General features: G+C 42.5%; 1 protein-coding gene across 2 annotated transcripts in view; it reads right to left on the bottom strand.

Moving 5' to 3' along the window:
- LOC147711924 (prominin-1-A-like) overlaps positions 1-22,077 on the bottom strand; it is a 487,531-nt gene that overhangs the window by 294,816 nt on the left and 170,638 nt on the right. For both annotated transcript variants that reach the window (XM_086922649.1, XM_086922650.1), the window contains exon 4: positions 14,734-14,939. In XM_086922649.1, the coding sequence (XP_086778775.1) occupies positions 14,734-14,939 (206 nt within the window). The remainder of the gene's footprint in view (positions 1-14,733; positions 14,940-22,077) is intronic.

The raw sequence follows: 22,077 nt of genomic DNA, 5'->3' as shown, positions 1-22,077 counted from the left end.
GTGACTGTGAATAACACTTTCTGGCGAGCAAATTCAAGAAATGAAGATGAGAGAAACATATATTTCAGACATTGCACCCATTTGTGCATCAAGATTGTCTGATTAATACGTTTTTGAGCCGAATCATCACCCTTTATTAAAGCATCCGCCACATTATGCTCCTAAACAAGGCATTACATGGCCATGATTGTTCAACACCTTTGAGCAATGTTTGTAATTTGTAATTTGTAGGACAATACTCCAAAATTGTTCCAGCACCACTGGCCTAGGTGCCTTTGTTTGACATTTACATGCTTTCTGGAATGGATGGCTTTGTGTAATGTTTCCATGCTTCCTGGTCTGAGGGCTTATGTGTGACATATCCATGCTTTCTGGCTTGAGGGCTTATGTGTGACATTTCCACGGTTAATGGCCTGTGTGCTAATATGTGACATTTCTATGGTTTATGACATGCTTGTGTGTGACATTTCCACGGTTTATGACAAAGGTGTTTATGTGTGACATTTCAATGCTTTCTGGCCTGGGTGCCTTTGTGTGACATTTCCATGCTTCCTGGTATGAGTACTTAAGGGTGACATTTCCATGCTTTCTGGCCTGGGTGCTTAAGTGTGACATTTCCATGCTTTCTGGCCTGAAGGGCTTATGTATGACATTTCCATGGTTAAGGGAATGGGTGCTTATATGTGACAATTCAATGGTTTATGGCCTGGATGTTTATGTGTGACATTTCCACGGTTTATGGCATGGATGCTTATGTGTGACATTTCTGACCTGGGTGCTTATGTCAGGTCATCATTTATTATTTACTATGCTTAGAAACGTAATACAGCTAAATATGTAATGTAAAATGCATTGTGCACCGTTTGGCCTTTCTTTTTACAAAATGATCTTGAGGGGAGAATCCCCCCCTCCCCCTCATCCCCCAAATACCTCTAGCAATCGTTAAGCTTGCTGCACTCACTTGCTACACACTATATGGGGCTGGTCTAACAAAACTTGCCATGGCTGTTTGGGTTCCCAGTCTGGCTCAGAGTGTCGATTAATTAATCATTTTTGGGAATAATAGTGTGTAGCTAACTCTGCACACTGCCACCTCACCCTGCTTTTGTAGTAATACCAGAGACCAAAGCTTAAAAGTGAGGCTTGTGTGTCTTTCGAGTGAGCACTGCAAGGCAGGCAGGGGTATTAATTGGAAAAGGCCTGAATTTGGGTAAGCAAAGTAGGATCTATTTGGTTGTACTTTGTAATCAGTCATGGTAATAGATGTGCAGATGCAAAAATGTCTTTGGTGCAAACTGCAAATAAATATTAAATGTGCCTGTTAGATGAATTGACATTACACTTCGCACATGTCTAACATGTTTTCTTTCACTTTGTTTCCCTAGAATGCCACACACTGGACAAAAGAAGGTTTCAAGCTACTTCACAGCATTTTAGCCCAAAGATGATGTGGAGCCTGCTAACAAACTTGCTAGAAAAGACCATGTACTTCCAATGGATGAAGGGAACAAGGAAGATGATGAAGTGTGAGAAAAGGCACTAGATGAGAGCGACCCCACTACTAGCAGCAGCGTTATCACCCCTATAGAAGGAAAGACACAAGATAGTCCTCTTAGAGATAAGCATCATCATGCTGTGGAGATTGCTACAGAGACAGCGGAAACACCAAGCACTAGCAAACAGTTTGACACATTATCACCTAAATCACATTCAGCCAGAGTTTTTAGTAGAGGCATTCTTCCTAAAGGGTGGAAACATGACCAGAAAATGTATTTCTAACACAAGCATCCATGATTAATTGTTAAAGGCCCTAACCTTTGCGGTTCTGTGTGTTGCTAAGTCCATGATCGTGGTGCTGAGAAATCCAGGGGAATTAAATTGAACTAAGTCTACTTGAAGGCATATGACACCAATGTAGAACAACAGCAGAAATCTTTGAGGAAAAAGATTGGAGAACGTGCACAAAGCAAGGCTCATGTTGCAACTTTTAAAATCTTAGAAAACGCTAAAAAGATCCTTTATTGCAAGTAACATCAAAAGCTCAATCTTTACAAATGTCAGCAACAACCAGAATATTCCAAGTAGCTTATAAGGAAGCAAAGTGGAATAGGCTAGCATATGGTTTTGAAACAGAGATAGATTTCCACCCATCAAATGCACTGGATATGGGGCAAATTGTGCACGTCAATGTAGCTTGATTAAACATACAACGCCACAAATACTCAGGAATGAAAATGAAGATATTTGCCAAAATTATTGAACTTTCCCCAAAAGTAAGTCTTTTACTAAATAAATAGGAAAAGTTCTTTAATTGTGTACATGCGAATGCAGCCACCTTGCATTGACTCCCCAGCAAATATTTTTGTTGACCTCATTGAGCTGAGTGACTTGTCAGCTGACGGCATAGTAAAAAGTTTACTATCTGCACTAAAAAAAATCACAGTTAACATAAGTGAGGACTTTTTCTCCAATGCCTGGTTTCAGTTTCTGTGGCGGAGCTTCAGATGTTTGGCCACCACAGTGGTGTTGTAAAGAAGTTGCAAGAAAAAATCTCTCCCAATATTGTAGCCTGGCACTGCTCAGCACATAGCCTGGAACTTGCCATTCATGATGTCATGAAAGATATTGGCGCTACAAATCATTAAAAAAAAGTACTTGATAAGCTGTATTCTCTATTTGCCACATCTATTAAAAACTGTTTGGAGCTAAAAGAATATGTGGAAGCTCTTGACATTCAGCTTTGCAGAATAGGTAGAGTGTTAGATACTTGTTGGGTTCCATCAAGCTTCAGAACAGTGGAGGCTATTTGCAATGCTTATCCTCCTCTCTACAAACCCTTTACTAGTGAAGCTGATGATGGTTCCTGTGACAGTTCGACAGTCCAGGGGAGGCATGGCTTGGCAGTTCAGGCTGGACTGTTCCCATGAGGCACAGGGTCAAGGTAGATTTGCATATGGCCATGTCTGAACTGGGGTGCTGTGGAGTGCAAAGAAACGATGGATTTAGGCCCAGATCTCTGTACTGGGGTGAATGTATGACATTGTTCTGCATTCTCCATCAACTGTTGTTTTTGCATTTGTCACCCCGAGTGGGACGGGTATGCTCAGACGTGAGTCCTGTGCTCTCCATGCCACTGGAGTCAAGCTATCCTGGCTGAAGACGGCTGATAGCCAGAAACCGGTCCTAGGATGCTTGATTCCGGTCCAGGGAAGGCATGGCTTGGCAGTTCGGGCTGGACTGTTCCCATGAGGCACAGGGTCAAGGCTGATTTGCATATGGCCATGTCTGAACTGGGGTGGTGTGGAGTGCAAAAAAACGATGGATTTAGGCCCAGATCTCTGTACTGGGGTGAATGTATGACACTGTTCTGCATTCTGTCCATCAACTGTTGTTTTTGCATTTGTCATCCCCTGACAGTTCAACACAAAATATGTGCATACGCCTAGGAAGGGGGTTATCATCTATCCAGTTTGTTGCTAATCTTGGCCTCATGCTGGATGCTCTTCAGGAGATATTAGAGTTATCACTTGGGTTACAGAAACGTGACTCTACAATCATTAATGCTCATCGAGCTATTTGTCGGTAAATAGCAGTGTTTTAGGCAATGGTAGACAGGCAAGGGAACCATTTCTCACAGTGTAAAAAGGCCATAGAATAAAATATAGTCCAAGGTGTGATGCTGCACAAGGTAAAGACCACTGACAAAATAATTGAACAGGGACAAGTTTTTCTTAGCCTTGCAGAAAATCTAGGACATTGGTTGTTGTCCAGAGGATATACTAATTCTACTGACAAAAAGGCTGAGCATGATGTACTGATTAGTGAAGTGAAAGTTTTATACAAACAGTACTGGCCTGCTGAACTACCTGTTCTTTATGGTGAAAGTGATATTGAGTCTCTGTGTAAAAGATTCAACATTGCCAGTCGAGAAACCATACGTGCTTACAGAGAGTCTAAGGAATCTGGAGAGAAAGAAATTAAAAGGCAGTTCAAGGAGCTTTTGATGGCCTTACACAGTATTGCTATCAGTAAAGCAGAATGTGAGCGGGGCTATTCTCAAATGAATCTTACTTACACATCTACCAGAGCATCACTGCTAAATGTTTTTAAATCTTGTTGGTCCACTATTGAAGAGATTCAACCCCATCCACTATGTTCAGTCATGGCTTGCAAAAGGATGAAGAGCAGCTGATGACACTAGGAGTAAAGCAAGGAAAGAGGGAGACATGGAATACACAAGCAATTTAGACAGTCTGTGGGCTTTTGTGGAAAAATAGATGCTAGCCAAGTCCAACTGACAAAACACGTGTCATTGCAAAAAGTTAGGCTTTACTGTGTTTGGATATTTAATTATTGCTCTAGTTTATATAGGTTATTTATTTGCATATATACCACTTTATTGACAATGACAGTGCCAATTTATTTAATATTGTGTTATATTTATGTGTCTTGCTTGTTTGGATGCACGAGGGTGAGGACACTGTCCCTAGGGAGATGTGCAAAATATTGCTCACTCCTGAAGGGAAAGATAGACAAAAGGGAGGGGGAAAGGAGTACTAGGTGTACTAGGCCTTGGACTCAATAGTGAAGGGGGAAGAACAAGTCTTGTCCCTTGTTGCCCTCACACACCCTGAAGGATGTCATGCTTCCTCATCGGGCAGTTGCTCCTCATCAGGCCGGCGCTGAAAAACCCCATGGGTCCCCCGAAGGGTCACTTTGTTGGAGATTTTCTGCGTACTGCCATTTGATGCATGCGGGTGTGCGGGGTGAGTCCTAAGTGAGGAGTGTGCAGAGTGCAGTGGTTAAAATTGACTAAAGGTTGCCAATGGTATATGTTTTAATATGGCGGTACCCCTGTCAAAATAAAAAACCCATAGGTCAGGTGCTACCTCAAAAGTTCCTTGGGTAACTCAAAAGGTCAACATGTTTCGTCCCTTTGGGGTCCCGTAGGATCCATGGCGCTTCTTCAGGACCAGTTGTGCGTTAAGTGTGGTGTAGTGCACATGGTAAAAAATTGATGCACAAAGCAGAAAAAATATATCAAGAATTATATATATGTACACAGAGGGTATAGTCGTCCTCTAAGGTAATCAGGGCAGGCCCAAGCCTGTGACTACTACCGGTGGGCTACAACAAAATAGTTGAAACTGCTTCCGGATTGACAGCCTGTGCATTCACGTTTAACGTCTGGAGCACAGGCACTGGACCTTTAACTAGCTCCTGGTCCCCCCCCTCTCTTTATATATTTTATTTATTTTGTTTTTAAAAGACTTGAATTTTGTTTTTAATTTTAGAACATGTATTTATTTATTTGTATTTATCTACATTTTATTTTTGTTATTTTGTCATTATATATATTTTGTATGGCACTAAGGTGATTTTGCACTAATAGGTATGACTTGAGATATGGTCAAATTCAAACTTCCCGCCACTACCTATTCTTTTGGCCTAGGTACTTCTAGGAATTGTTTGGGGAGATGACATTTTCTGTGCTTTATATTAAGATCAAATCTTTAATTAAAAAGTCATATTTTGAATATATGTCTCTTTTGTAATCTCTGTCTTGTCTGTGTGAACTACATTTGGAAACGCTTGTTACGGTCCATGCTTTTTACTATTTTGAATGTCTAATAAATGCACATATATTGCTCCAATCGGTAATCATCTTTTTTAATTGTTTCTCTAAAAGTAATCGCTTTAACGAATACGCTACTATTTATGAACCCCCCCCCAAACCCCTTCGGCCATTGGAAATGACAAAGTGATTCATTCAAGTGTATTGCATAGTTTTATTTAGTTTATGAGTGTTTTCAGAACATTCTGTTTTTTCGTTGTCACATAAGCTATGTAAAAGTTGTATCTTTGAACTCAGACTCTGTTAAAAATGGCCTTCCCCAGTATTGTCCTTTCCCTAAATTGGCAAATAGAGCACTGGAATATTTCAAGAGTCTCTTTTCAATGCATTAGTCATTTTAGCTAACTTATTCCAAAATTGTGCTTTAAATGCACTTTAGAGTTAGTCATTTTCAATATGTTCACAGGGCAGGGTAACCTCCTATCAATACCTTACTATGAGGAAGGCTCCCTTGCTGAAATTCAGATCGGGTATTACAACTGACTTTTAGCAGTGCTAGTTGCGGATGTGGGTGGAGCCAATAGAGTAAGTGGGAGGAACCAGTGGAGGAAGTAAGTGGAGACAGGGTATAGGTGTGGCCCCGACAAACATTTGAGCACCTGGACTTTATATTTTACAAATGAAGCGCTTGACCAGTTATGCTCTATTACCCTATAAAAGTGTCTCAATAAATAAGATCTTAATAGGTGAAATACGTTTTGGCTAAGTTGTGGTAATCTAACTCAGTGTTGAGAAATCTAACTCAGTGGTGACAACTCTACACTTCAAACTCCATAAAACAAATATAGGACTTGGTACTAACAGAGGAGAAACAAACAGTAAAGTTAAGAGCTTACTTTCACCCTTTGTAACTGTATCAGTGCCCAAATGGAGGGGCAGTATAACAACTTGGCATTGATGTAGAGTGTAGTGCTCTGAGTTAGGCACCTGTCTTGGAAACAGTATATAAAACAAATACTTGGAAGCAATTCAGCGTGAATAGTTTACAAAGAAATAACCTCTAAATGAATAGGTATATGATTAGGATCAATGTGAACTTTAATATATAGAATTATAGATGGGTAACATTGAATTTTGAGGATGTTTTTCGCCAAAAGGTTTTGAGTGACATCAAATAGACGACAGCGAAGCAGAATCCTAAAGTGAAAAACATCACTATAGTTCATTTTTGATAAAGATATACATTTATGTTATGTATGGCCCATAAAATCATCTCCCATGCTTTCAACTACTATGCAGGCTCAGAGGAGTAATGGGTGAGCCAATCATAACATGGCCTCTCGTCTGTGCCCCTAAAATGTAAAACAATCAAAAAACAAAAAATACTGGCTTTCTATCCCTCCATCCACATTTTTTACCCTCTGTTCTAGAAGTTGTGCTCTGTGGTTTCTATCACTGCTCTGAAATTCTCTTAGAGACCCCAGCCAGAGCAGCCTGTAATTCCTTTATCAGAGGAGAATACGGAGCACCCTGTATTCCGATGGAACTAGTGGAATCAAGGCCATATATACATAACAATGTTCCAAAAGGAATCGTTCAGAAAAAGTATTCGTTCCTCTGCAGAGCCTATCTTACTCAGTGACCCTGCAATCACAATCAATGTACTGCAAATCTTTAAGATTATTAAATTAATTGTTTTATACATGGTAACATTAGCAAAGATGTTAGGTCTCGCCTTTTGGTTTTTCAAATGCATACATAGTGACCTTGCCACAAATGTTGGTTGATGCCTTTCAGCATCTCAAAACCAATTTTTTTTTTACTGCAGATGCTGAATAAAATCAATAAAAAAGTGTGATGCATACCTGCATGTCATCATGCATGCAAACGTATGTGTCAGCAGATGCTGACAGCAGAGTCATTATCACTCCACATTCGTCATGGTGTGGTCGCCATTTTGTTTTGGGGTTTTCATCATTTCAGATCTTGGAACAATAAATAAAACAAATATAAAAAATGCACCGAAGCACATTTTTTAGAGAAATGAGCTGGCTGGCAGAATTCAGCTGTTGGGTCCTCAAAAAGACTATTTAAAAACACAATGACATAGGGAGGGACAAGCATTGTAATACGCCATTGAATAAGAAGTGAGCAAATGAGACTGACAAGAAAGCCAAACAATAGTAAGTAATTTGCTATAACCCAAAGCCCACTCTAAGTATTTCCATCGTCCACAACAGGTCTTCAACAAAGCTAAAAGCTGTCTGTAGGCTAGACGTGAAAATATTATTCTGTACACAATCCTTAATGTAAGCACCTTGGAAAGCAGTTGAACATTCCTGTAGTTGATAGCCACCCAGCATTGTGTTTTGTAACTTTGTCCTTTTTATGCTGGATTGGAATGACTCACGTGCATTCAGTATAAACTGCCATGCTACTCTCTTGAATGCTCTGATGCACTCTAGGAAAAGTGCAGAGACTTCACATCATTATGGCTGCATAAGGGCTATAACCAGTGCATTCCTGCATGTGCAATTTATGGGCACCAAATCACAAGCGCCCTTATCTAAAGCAAAGAAAGGGATATCCAATATATAATTGGGCCACGTATTCCAGGGCTATTCCAGCCTTTAAGAGGTCAAGTTTCACAAAACATGCGGCAGACCGAAACCTGGTTGTGCCCATCAGTCAGGAATCGCCGCCACCCTCCCTTAGCACTCTGAGGTCGACTCACTGAATTGTACGACTCATGCTACACATTACGACTCATGCTACACTTTACGCGGAAGGCCATTACTATTGTCATTGGAAACACAATTGTTCTCGGTTATTAGCAAATTAACACCAGAGTGATTCCCTTTGTTATGACTACACAATCGGCAGCTTGTCCTAAATACCAGGTCTGCAGGCTGTTGCAAAAGCCCTCCAACCAGTTCTGCAACACAAAATCTTGCACCTTTCGGAAAAGTGATGCTTCCACTGGAGCTTCTTAAATACATGACTTGAAAATAGCTTCTTTGTCTCATATCACATTCATGCTGATGTTCTTGTCCACTCCTTTTACAATGGACTTGAGGCACGCTGGCCCATCCAAATGAGCTCATAGACACGACCCAACGCAATTCTCTGTTCTGATGCAGGAGGGTATGCAGGTAGAGTATGGCCAATGTGATTTTCTGTGTTGCTTTGGTAGTTTGAGATGTCTGCTGCAATGCCTTAAACCTGTTTACCGAAGAAGCGCTGGGAAAACATTCAGAACCACAAGTCACATTGCGGACACACCAGGAGCCCCAATGTGATGAATTATTAAATTGCTAATTATTTTCCCTCTATGAGTTGCTATTGGTTAGTCTCATCAGCATTCATAGCCAGGGAAATGCATTTAAGGGAGAAGGAGTGAATAAACAATACGACCTAAAGAAAGACATGCTGAGTCAGCAGTCTCAGGGGTGGTGCTGACTCAGCCTGCTGCTATTCAAAACTGTGATACTCCGATTGCTGGAGCAGGCACGTTAACCCACGGTACTGTACGTCTACCTTTCCATGCTGTGAAGAATGCACAGATTTAAATGTTGTTCCTGCTTTTGTTAATTAGGAGAACTCATTTCCTTTCTGATCAAACAACCCAACTTAGGTGATGACAATAGAGGCTATCAGTGAAGCTCTGCATGCCTTACAAATCAGTAGTACATATTATCTGGAGTCAAGTCAAGTCAAATGATCTTCATTCGGATAAGATTATCCATAAAAGCACAGTTCATCACCACCAAACAGATAATAGAATAAAAATATTTTAAGACAAGTAGATACACAGTATCATCATCCGATATACATAAAATTACACTGTATAAAATCAAAGGAGAAAGACAGGGTGGATGGGCCTATCAAAGCTAACAGCCTATTAACATAGTGCAAATTATAAAGTTTGAACTAATGTGCAAAAACAGCAATATAGTGCAAATAATGTGTGGTAACAGATAATGAGACATATAATATGCCTAGTCAAGCAGCATTATTACCGTAGTGCAGGATATAAGGTTCGGGGCGGTGTGCAAATCAGCAATAAATAAGGTGCAATACTGTGCAAAGGGTCAAGCAATAATTGCAGCAAATATAGATGCACTTCAGCTTAGCACCATATGCAATATACAATTTTTCAAGTAATGACGACTTCCAACAAACTAATTTAGCTTGAAAGTAATGCTAAACGGTTATAAAGACAAATAGAATACGTTCCACTAGGAGGTTTTACAGAATTATTTCGACACATTAAGATTCATTCATGGAGGCACGTGAGCGTACCGCAGCCTGTAAAAACGTGCTTACCCGGAAGATCATGTCATCACTTGCTAGCTGTAAAATTTCATGATATGTTAGTTTATTGCATACATATTATCTGGAGTCTTATTGAAGGATGCCGCTTTTACTGTAAGCTATACATTTGAAGTAGAGACTATCCCCATCTTTTGTGGAACTCGATTGAGCATGACACCCCTGTAGGCCCCTCACCTACGTCACCCATGTGTTAGGGCCCAGAATTGCAGAGAATCATAAATGATGTGCATAACCGTGAGGGGTATCTATCACTATATATGCTATAGTGCAGGGTCACTGGAATTACGCATCAGGGGAGGAGTAAATTACATGCCAGGGTTGACTATATTATGTGGCAAGAAAAGGCAAATTATGTGGCTTAATGGGCCATATTTCGCCTCAGTATTACTTCATTATTTCGTCATTTGTACACCTGCTGACACTGTCTGCGCAAATATTCCACCCTATCAGAACCAGTTTAAGTCCCAAATACAGCAATAAGCAGTTGAAAGATGACCAGTCAACCTTTGGCGAAGGCCGTACTACTACACAGAAGCACATGCCACCACACCTTTACTAACTTTTGATGCCTTTGAGCTAGAAACAATTTTTCTTAAAATCTGCAGATTATGCACCAGATGATGGATTATGCGGCAAATCCCTAATTATTTGAAAAACTCAGCAGCTGCAGAAGTGCATAACTTTAGTGGCTCTGGCTACAGTGTAATACACTACAATGCCTGTGCAAGTCAGTGAATTTAGAGCTGCCTTCGGGGGTGTAAACTGCACTTCATCTGTTTAGCAGTCCTAGCAGTGTGCTGCAGATGGCGAGCTTCCTCCTGGAGCAGCGTAACTTTGATTCCATCCTAAAATACTGTAGGGAGTGCATTATAATCATGCGTTGTCAGCACTCGAATATATTCTGTGTGATTAATGTTACTAAGAAAAGAAGGGGTGTTGCATATTTAAAGTACTCCACGTAAACTAATGAGATTTATATATTGTGTGGTTAGAAATGTGACTTACAGAGTATTCTGCAATACTTATATATTAACTATATGGGAGAAAACTAAGGGGCCGATTATGATGGCGGACGGACCTGAGTCCGTCCGCCACCATAGAGTAGGAGGGAACCTCCGCATGGCCTGCGGAGTTCCCTCCTGTGCAATTAGGATGTGACCACCACCCTGGCGGTCACATCCTCTATTTCTACCATTGCGGCGGGTGCGGCTTCAAGCTGCATCCGCCGCAATGGTAAAAATGAATACATTGCATTTGTATGCAGAAAGCGGCAGGCACCGTGCGGTGCCTGCCGATTTCTGCACTCAAATGCAGGGGGGTACCATAGGTACCACCCATGTGCACCCACCACCCCCCCTTCACCCAGGGGGCCCGCAACGGGCCCCCGCAGTGAAGTTACACATGCTTTTCCACGGCGGAAAAGCCGCCGCGGAAAAGCATGTTTCACAGCCCATCCTAATCTGGCTGACTGTGTCTGAGACACACCGTCACCATATTAGAGCTTTCCCGCCGCGGTTGTAAGCCAACCGCGGAGAAAAATCTGCAGACGGAAACCAGGACCCACCAGCCATCCTAATGTGGCGGTGGGTCTTTGGTGGGTCCGCAGAGACTAATGTTTAGATGTTTACGTATATAACATGAAATGAGGGTCACGTTGGTGTCGTTTGAAATGACATTTTATGTAATCATTTGCAACTTATTCATGTGTTAAGAAACTGCGTTTGCTATGTGCTTAGAAATGTGCATGTATTTGTAGCCCTGCGCACCATTAAATTGACTGTGATTTTGCGGCCTCAAGCATATCTTCAGCACAAGTTCCTGTTTAAAGTCTAACATGTAATTCGTATTTAACCTTCCATGTAAAATGTGTCTACTTGTATTTTTGTTTCCACTGCAGGTGCGGAGAAAGCCTCATTAGTTTGGAAAGAAGGGTTTTTGTTTTTGTTAGATAGCAAGGTATGAAAAGATGGATCCTGGCAAGAAGAAACACGGTAATGAGCAACAAGGCGAGTTTCCATGGAGGAGGGGAAGAATAACCAAGGACGAATGGAGTAGCAACATATCAATGTGGGCAATATGGTGGTGCCAAAAACCAATTTGTTCCTGGATTGTGGAAAGTTGCTGGAGATGAACACGTGATGTACCTTGAATGCAACTAATATCTTATACTGTAATGTAGTGAGGGTCAGAGAGACATCTTAGTTCTTCATGAAGTGCAGACCTCTGTTTCTGCTTAGTGTGGCTTTATGCTACATGGCCCTTGGTTTGAGTTTCTTCTACTAAAGACAGGTGACACATTTCTATAATTCATTCTTATTCAATGCTTCTTAGTTTAGGGTTGTTCCTTGTAAGGCAGTGTAGGGAGAGACAGACACCAGACATAGACATACCTTTGAAAATCAATAGATACAATTTAGTGTCTTTTGCCTTATTACTTACATCATCATCACTGAACTACTTGTATGCTTTTTGTTATATAGCGTTACTCTCTTTAGGAGATTTGGACTCCTTCTGTTTATTCTGTATTTGTATACGATAATGTTAAGACTGACATCAATTTGTTTCTGAACTTATAATTGAAACCTTACTAATTCCAATCTTAGTTGTAAAGTAGTTATTGTGTAACCAATTTGGTTATACTGTAATGAGATTTAATTATGATTGTTTTCTCCCTCTTACCTCTCAACCAGCTAAACAGATCATCTAGTTGAATGGGAATGTTTAAGTAGACCCGAGCTATCTCACTCCTTTCATTCTAATACTTAAAATTTCCCGCACATCTACAAAACATCTATGGAGAATAAAGCGTTCTTATTACATGATTCACAGCATCAAATGTTCTGATACTGAAAGGCAATGAGTCTACACCATACCACTGAAATGTTAATGAGTTGATAGAAGGAGGGATACAATGGTTTTGAAGAGTTTTGTACTGTCTATAGCAGTACTACTGCATACTGAGGGGATTGCGAGGTAGCTCAGGTACTGCCTGTGTTCCCCATTGGCCTGGTGTCTGAAGAGGAGAGGATACTGGTAGAGTGATAACTAAAGAGAAACCCTCCATGATGACCCAGCTGCTGCAGGCAGCTCCGGCTGTCAGGGCTGGTGGTGCCTCCCATTCTCTCCCACCCAGCCGTAAACAGAAGCCCACTGAGCTAGCCACACACAAAACAGTTCTGTGTTTCCAATGGTAAACGTTCTTTGCAGCAGGCATAATAACCCGCTGAGCTACTTTATCATGAATGGAAACTGCCTCTAGACAAAACTCCGATCTTGTGTCAGCAGGATCATTAATCACCCTTGTTATCTTGACCTTTTTATTCTTGCCTGAAACCTGGTGGACACACAAGGAACTGTGCAGCAGGTGCTTTTAAACCGATAAGTTATCCCCTAGCACGACAGCGCCCCCGAGCTCAGCACCAGATGCTGCTGCACCAGTCGCACCACCCTAAAGCAAGCCCTGGGGACCAGACTACCAGAGCTCCTCTTATAATAAGGCTGGGTAGGGCATGGGTGAGGATTTCTAACAGAGCAAGAGCCTTCCTGGCAGTGCACGTTCGACGAGTCGCCATCTACCCATGCTCCGACCACAACACCTGGCTGTGCAGTGCCGCTTGTGGTCCCTCTGCAGCACCTGCACATGGGCTGCACGCAGCGTATTAGTTTCTCACATTATTGCTCTGAAGGAGCAGCAGGATGGACTCTCTTGAAGGGAGGTGTCATCATTGAACCGCTGTGTGGACGGACGGGGTGTGAAGGGGTGAATATTTCAAAACTGCTCTCTGCCCTGTGCTTCCTGGCCTAGATGTTTGGAAAGATAGAGGACATAGTAGGTCAGCGATCCTAAGTGCTGTGACTAAAAGGAGTTACTACTACCTAATATACTCCTACACAATCCATCTAACTGACAAGGAGGAAAGTTTACTCGGCCTCGCCACAATTTGAATTTGTGACCTGTAACCTATATCAGAACAACTTCATTCCTTGCTCTTAATTTCTGAGAGGATGACAGCTTTTTGGCCTGAAGCATACGCTTCTTAGCGGATATTCATGCACCGGAACCCTATCTTCAGTGAACTATAGCGAACATGCATGATGTATTAAACTTGATTATAGGGAATGCACCTGTAAGGGTAAAACAATATCTTTTTAGATATTAAAAAAGAACCAATCTATAATTCTTCACAACACACATGTATATGTTTGACCATATAAATATTATTACATTATGTACATATGGGCGAAAATACATAGAAATCAGTTCATTGTACAGAAATATTACTAAGTTACAGCCTGCATGGAGAACATGCCCAGCCTCCCATTCTCTGGCTGAGTGCCGATCCACAGTGCTCACACCAATCACAATCCTGCAATGCGATTGGCTATTGGGAGGCGGGGAGCCGGGTGCTTACTGCTTCCTGAGTACTGAGAGGAGGAGGTGGCGGCAGAGTAGTAGGGTATTTTATTTTATTTTCACTTCATACCCCCTCTCCCCCTCCTTCCCCGCGACCCCCCTCCACCGCCAGTAAATACCAGCCACCACTGAGTGAGGGGGTGAGATATAGAAAGAGAGAGAGCAACTTGGAACTGGGGTGTGGGGACACTGGGCAAGAAAGAAATGTTTGCAGGAAAAGCACGTGAGGGTGAATGCATCACAGAGTGGGGTAAGGGAAAAGAACATGGGTGAGAGAGAGCAGCATGGAGTATGGTAAGATGTTAAACACAGGTGATTAAACATAATCAACCTGATAAAAGTCGTGCATCCCAGAACCACAGAAACCCTGAATGTTTGATACTACTGCTCAAAAATAGTTTCTACTTACAAAATGATTGTGGTAACCACAAAAACTGCAGTATAGTGATAGTTCCTTTTGCACTTCATGTTTTTGGTTTGCTTTTGGTACATTTGGCCTCCACATTTTCCACAGCAGCGGCAGCAGCAGAAAAAGAAGCCCACAAGGGGCAGAAGGATGATGAAGAGGATTCCAATGATGACACATGCCAAGTAGCCCGCCTCGTACCAGAGGATCTGAAACATAACCCAAAACAAAGTGAGAATTCATAGCTCTTTACAAGGAGCAAAAGCATCTTCTCCCAGACACACATGCAGTGTCAAGAAAGAATATTTGCCAGACTTGACAAACCTGCTAAGCATCCAGGCTGTTACATTTTTACCATAATTATGGTTTTGCCTCATGTGCCACACATTCAATAATCTGCATAATTTATAGATTTCACAAAAAAGTAATTGTTTATAGGTCAAAGTAAGTGCAAGCAACAGCAGACCTCTGGTCATCAGTTGTTGATTGCGGGTTTCAGGTTACAAATAACTTAAATGAAGCGCAACTTTGCCTGGACAGTATAAATGTTATTAAATTGCTGAAATAACAGCCGCAGATTCTGTCCCATTATGCTGCATAACTTGCCATTCCTTGATGCCCTGCATATACCTGCCCACGGCAAGACAGTAGGTCCAGATAAACCTTCACCTTGGCCTTTCCGCGCACCTTGAGTTATGCTAAATCACATAATGTGTGCTGATAAAATTCATATAATGATACATTAATAGTGAAATGTGGGAGTTCATTTTCTTGGATGAGATTTTATTTTAGTGCTCATATTGCATAATATAATCTTGCAAGATACCAACCAGTAGGAGTATCAGATGTTTTGCAGGCGGCATTATCTCACTGATATAGTGTAAGACTTGAACTTGAGGTCTGTGCTCATTTAAAAAATAAAACATTGTCTATGCAAATCAGTCGTGCTTACCTTCAAATAAAAGTCAAATCCATTTTGCATTGCCAATGCTTGTTTTTAGTTGTCTTCAATAGCTGTAAGATTGAGGTTGTGTCTTCCATATTTCTGCTGCAGTTTTTCTAGTGACACCTAGGTGGCACTAAAATGCAGTAAATTAATGCTGTTTGAACATGGCTTTAATTTCTGAGATGAAATCAGGATACATGAGGAATCTACCATCTACAAATGGCAAAATTAACAATCATTGGCAAAGACAATATGTCCAGCCATTGGGGTCTCTGGTTTTGCCACTGGGTTTTAGTGATGTTGTACACCATGGGTAATCGCAAACACTTTCCCAGGGGTCAAAAAGTATAGTCTCTGGTGCAGCCTAGGGCTGCATTGATGCCAGCAGGGTGGGGTCAGGGGAATAAAAAGATTATGTATGTGGGATGAAGGATGTACATAAGGTGGACTGTGATTCATGGAGGTATTTTAAGGGTTTCATTTAATACTGCCCACTAAATGATGCCACTAGTCTCTAGAAGAGATTCAGATTTGACAATACTGTGCTATGCTGTACCAGAGTGTACTTCTGAACTTCAGCATGTTTGCTTCAGCACCCTCACTCCCCTACTTCAGTGCCTATGGTTTGGGCATGAAAGTGAGGAAGAGGATTGTTTGAGGTATGCTATTGGTATAGAGCAGTGATCAAAATAAACTAGTTAAGAGCCAGAACATTGTTCCTCACTTGCATGCAAGATTGGTGAACTGGTAATGGCAGAGCTAAGTAGAATAAGTCAAGCAGAATAACAATAAGTAAGAAATGTTTTCAAAGAAATATGGCATGTTTACTGCTCTGAACAAGCATACAAGGAAAACATCTGAAACTACATACTCTTGTGGAGTACCACATGAAAAAAGCTCAGAAAATCGAGCATTTGTGGAAGAATACAAGGTACCAGTTAGAGAGATGATAAGCAGGCTATGCATCGCATAATAGACAAAGCCATGTTGGACAGCTTAAATTAACTAAAACTAGCAAATACAAAAAACGGAAGTGTGAGTTATAAAGCATAAATCCAGTGGTAAAGAATGGGTGGAATGCATTCCTGGGGAAGGTTTCATCATGTCCCCAATATGTCTTTGCAGCCAGACAAAGGAGCTGTCTGGTAGGCTTCGACCTGAAGAGCTACTGTGGGTGGGTCAAACACAGAAAGGGAGGAGAGTCACAAATAAGAGCAAGGCAACTTAAATTAATACGAAAGCCATACAATAAGTGGAGCATTGTATACAATGCTGTCTTTAACAAACAGCTGGAGCTGTAATTTGAAATTTGCGAAATGTACGCTAATAAGTGTAATGCAAAGTGTAATGTAACCCATTATTCAGGAGTTTCATACATGTTGCCACACAAATAACATGTTCATATGGGCCAATATTCACCCTGTGATTATTCCACTGCTTATCCAGTCTCATCGCAAAGTGTTTATTTTTAAAGATTACGTAGCGTAAACAATGATCACTACATTATGCGGACATCCTAATACACTAAATAGGAAACCCACATCTTGGAGAAAAAACTCTAACCCACATAGCCCAGAAAATATCCCCACACTCACTTGCATGACTTTCCCCAATCTCCTGAAATGAAAGCGCTCTCTAGAACAAACCAGGTTTCCTTTTCAAGAAGTATGTGAAAAATCATGCAATTCCTGTTTTCGCTTATCTTCTCTCAAATTTCCTACGTGACAAGGAGTAGAGCCCTCTGCTCCGGGTCACACATGCACGAGGCCTTCTGAAGTCCTGCTCGCTGAAGCAAGGGCTCAGGGGCTGTGCAGTACTTCAGTTGTAGTTTTTGGCGCCCTGTACACTTCCTGCTTCAGAGTTGTCCTTGTGACTTTAATTATGGAAATTCGTCTAGCTTATTTCCTTGTTTTCAGTAACAGAATTATGAATGCCCAGTTTACGTCTGCAGTGGTGTATAAAGGTAAGGCGAAAACCAATATTTGTCTTTGTGTGTGAGCTAAATGATTCTGGAAAATCAAGCCCTGCAGTGAAGACGCCCATATCTTGGCGCGTGGCCTAGCGCTTCGTGTACCTAAGCTTACTTGCCTCTGATGGAAGTGACTGACTATGCCAGGAGGAAGGCTGCACCCTGCTTCGTGCCCACATAATCCTGCATGCTTCGTTTAGAAATGTAGCTTTTATCCCAGGAATACAAAAGAACAATATTTGCCTTTATTGTTTGAACTGTAAGCATTATGATGTGTACTTTCACGTAGACAGTGCATAGCTAATGAGGGTTTGGAAAATCATAAGAAATGAAATGTGAAAAGTAACAGCAAAGACTTAGCTTCACAACTTCCAATATTTTACCAGATACAGGGAACTCCTTAAAAATGAAAGAAAGGTTGCAGGGACTTCCATGCCATTATTCTGATGTGAGCAGAAATGCCTGGAACGAGTTCACTAAGCCAGGGCCGGCCCAAGGCATGTGCAAACTGTGCACCTGCACAGGGCCGCCAAACCCGAGGGGCCGCCACGACGACCGACCGAGCCGAGGATCGGATTCGGATCTATCACTGGCGGCCCCCTGGCAGGATTTCCAAACTCCAAAATAACTTCCTGGTGTATTCTGCTGGGCTTTATTCAGGGGCGTAACAGTCACAGGCCCCCGCAGCCCACGCATTGGGGGGGGGGGGGGGGCGTGCTCCGGGGGCGGCGGGGGGGGGGGGGGGGGGGGCCTCAGTCAGCTTGGCAGGTGGCTGCTTGATTTAATTCAAGAGGAGGCCGTGCACCATTTGATTTAGAAAGAGGCTTGCTTGCTCCAACCAAGCCTCTTTCATAAATTAAAGGATGCACGGCCTCCTCTTGAATTAAATGGTGTGCCCCAGTGCCAGAGTATTTTGTCAGAAAAGTTGATTGATTACTGACGCCCGTGCCGCTGACGTCACATCCTGCTTCCGTTTGAGGCTGGCTAGAGCTATTTGCGCAAAAGTATGGCGCTCGCAGCAGAGCTGCCTGCTTGCACCGTCCCGCCGCATCCTGTTCAGCTATCAGAAGAGCTGCAATTAAAATCAAACAGCCACCCTCCCCCTTGCCCCTCTCGTGCCACGGAAAACTAATTTGCAGAGAGACCATCCTCGCCACAGAGAGGCCAGTAATCTTCATTCCTCAATCGCCTGAACAAGTTGGTTCTACTACCCGATTCATGCCATGTCTGTTCCAGTGTGAAAGACCATGATCTGTCTCCTAGGCTTAAAGACAATGAGGTAACGTGTGTTAATTTTTTTCAGTGTAATAGGGTTGATTTACACTTATTGGGGCATCTGCAATGTCCTTAAAACGTTAATAGTAGAGAAACACTTTAGAAAAGAGTGATCAGTGGTCCATTGCAGGTCTCAGGTTTGTTCCCCTCGCTCACTGCTGAAAATATAGTCTTAAGAGGCGTGCTTTTCTGAATTGACTTGGAATGAAATGCGATCCAGACCGTGGACATTTAAAAATATTTTATTTCAGCAATACTGAAAGCGGGAACGTGATTACCTGTATTTACTGGCAGCCAGGTGCTTTTCGAACAGATTAAAAGTACTAAGGCTGCTGGCGTCAGATATATGTAAATACAGCTGCATAATAATTTCAAATAAATGTGTGCCTAGGGGTAATTATAAAGCGCTCTGATACCCCATAGGGTCTTGTTCGCGCTATACAAAATGGCAAAGTAAAATAAAAGTATACTTGGAGACTGAACCTCACAATGCTAAACTTAAGCACCACGAGGCCTGTTTCGCTAGATAGCCAGACGCCTGCTGAGCAGCAAAAGCCTTAAACTGGAGCGAACAGTCAGAGACAGGGGTCGTGTGCACACAGAGTCAGAGCCATGGGTCTGGATGATAAATTTGAGGGGTGCTGCACAGAGTTTGGGGCCTGGGAGCACTGTATGCAGTCTGAAGATTGCTGTACACAGACATCCTGTCGCATGCAAGCAGAGTCTGAGAGATGCGGCCTGAGCTGTGATCTCTAAGGTCTGCTGCACCCAGTTATACAGTACACACAGACGCAAGCCTCCTGCACCCATACATCACAGCACACAGTTCACTGTGCACACAGACGCAAGCCTCCTGCACCCATACATCACAGCACACAGTTCACTGTGCACACAGACTCAAGCCTCCTGCATGCACAGAGCAACATGCACAGCTACACGGTGCACACAAACGCAAGCCTCTTGCACCCATACAGCATAGCGCACAGTTCACTGTGCACACAGACGCAAGCCTCCTGCATGCACATAGCACCGTGCACAGCTAGAGTGTGTACACAGACGCAAGCCTCCTGCACCCATAAACCATAGCGCACAGCTACACTGTGCACACAGACGCTAGCCTACTGCATCTATACAGTATAGTGCAGAGCTACACTGGGCACACAGTTGCAAGCCTCCTGCATGCACATAGCATTGTGCACAGCTACACTGTGCACACGGATGCAAGCCACCTTCACGCAAACAGCCTCACACAGCTGTACACTCTATGGTTCCCACTGCTACACACAGAATTAACCTGCAGTCTATTATACATAGAAAGTAAAGCCTGCAGCCAAAAGGGGTAGTGCAATAAATGCTGGACGGTTTGAGGCCTTCTGCTCATGGGGCCAAGACATGATGCGTGCAGTGCTCCGAGTCATACAGAGATCCGAGGGCACACCAAACTCGGCAGTCATTAGTCTGTCTGCAAAGTTGTGCCACTCATTTAATTTACTTTATTAGGCGCGCGTGGATTCTGATATTTGTTTCCCTTGCCTTCATTGCGGGATTTTGCTTGCGAGAAAGTGTCACTCATAGTTGTTGAATGTCACTCATAATTACACTGAAATTATGAAAATGTCACACACGGCAATCTGAAATCTTGGCAGCTCAACAGATGTTTCCTTGTCTGTGCATCTTCTGGGTGGGGCATAGGGTGGGACAGGCAACCAATGCCATACAGTCATGCGCATTGCGCAGCAGCACAATTAAAAGTGCGCGTGAGGAGTGAGGTGAGGCATCCCAGAACCCAGCCAGACTACTGAGAAAGGTCGTCACCGTGCCGGAGCCATAATTTAATTATTACTAGCCCCTGCCTTTGTCCTCTTCTGCTGCCCGCTTGCGCCTGCCACTGAAGCTGTAGGCCAGGCCTCAGGTGAGTCTGTCCGAGCCCGATCAGGAGTGGTCCGTGGTGCCGAGAAGCCTCAGTGGGTGTGTGGGTAGGGTGGGAATTAAACCATCCGCAGCTTCTTCCTCTTGAGCCCCTGCACGCCTATTCTTTCTACCCCTTTAAATCCCTATCTCCTTAAACCCTTTATCCCTGTAGCCCCTCTCGCTTTAAACATTTTTTTACCCCCTTAATTCCTCCATTCCCTGGGTAGTCTCTGCAGCCCCACCTTCACCTCTTACAATGATGGCCTTAGATCAGGGTGTAACACACTGTTGCCACATACCTAGGAAGTAGATACTTTGGTGGTGAATGAGGAGGAGGTGGGGTGTGTGCAGTGCAAGTCCTCCCTTGTACAGTACCTCCGAACAACTAAACTAGAACTTGAAGTTTTAGTCCTCCAGGAACTGAAGAACGCTCCCACTGCACCCGTGCCTCTCCCCTTCCCCCCCACCATGGATGCCAAAGCAAAGTGCTAAACACTCATGTATTGAGGGAGGTACAGGGCGCTCCCACAGGGACAAACACATTGGGGCGATCACCCAGAGCTTCGGATATGGTCAGGGGTCACATAGAGAAACATAAGATGCTACAAGGGACTTGTTTGAAAGACGTTGACTCTTAGTTAACGAGTGGTTTAACAATTTCCACCCTTGTGTATCCACAGGATATCTGGTTTAATTCAAAGCAACATGAATGCAAGGAAGGTAGAAATACAAAAGAGAGCTGGAGAAGGTGGGTTTATACTGAAATAAATCTTTACTTGAGATAAATGATACGGGATGGAAACATAAGTAAATTCAAGCAGTGAGAGTCATGAACTAAGAAAGACAATCAATTTCTCAATAATTCATAACCCTAAGTATCAGCTCCAAATGATTCAAACAAACAACCCAGATTAAATAATAAAACGTGGTTGTAAGATGGCGTCGAACGACAGCATTTAAAGGAGATGATAACTAGATGTCGACGTTTCGGTCTTGGTTGTGTTCATCAATAAGACCTTCATCAGGACGATGTTATGTTTCAATGCTGTGAACAACTCCCTATATAAAAATAAATCAATTATTATTATAAACCTATTAAAAAATAAATCAATTCACAATTATTATAGACCCTACCAAAGCTCTGTATACAAATGACAAAAAGTTTTTTATGAAGAGAAGTATCGACCCCTTCCCGGTGTCGATACTTCTCTTGTCATTTGTATACAGAGCTTTGGTAGGGTCTATA

The sequence above is a fragment of the Lissotriton vulgaris genome, chromosome 5 (assembly GCF_964263255.1).
Source record: "Lissotriton vulgaris chromosome 5, aLisVul1.2, whole genome shotgun sequence".
NCBI classification, from domain to species: Eukaryota; Metazoa; Chordata; class Amphibia; order Caudata; family Salamandridae; genus Lissotriton; species Lissotriton vulgaris.
This window is presented reverse-complemented; position numbering and strand designations above follow the sequence as displayed.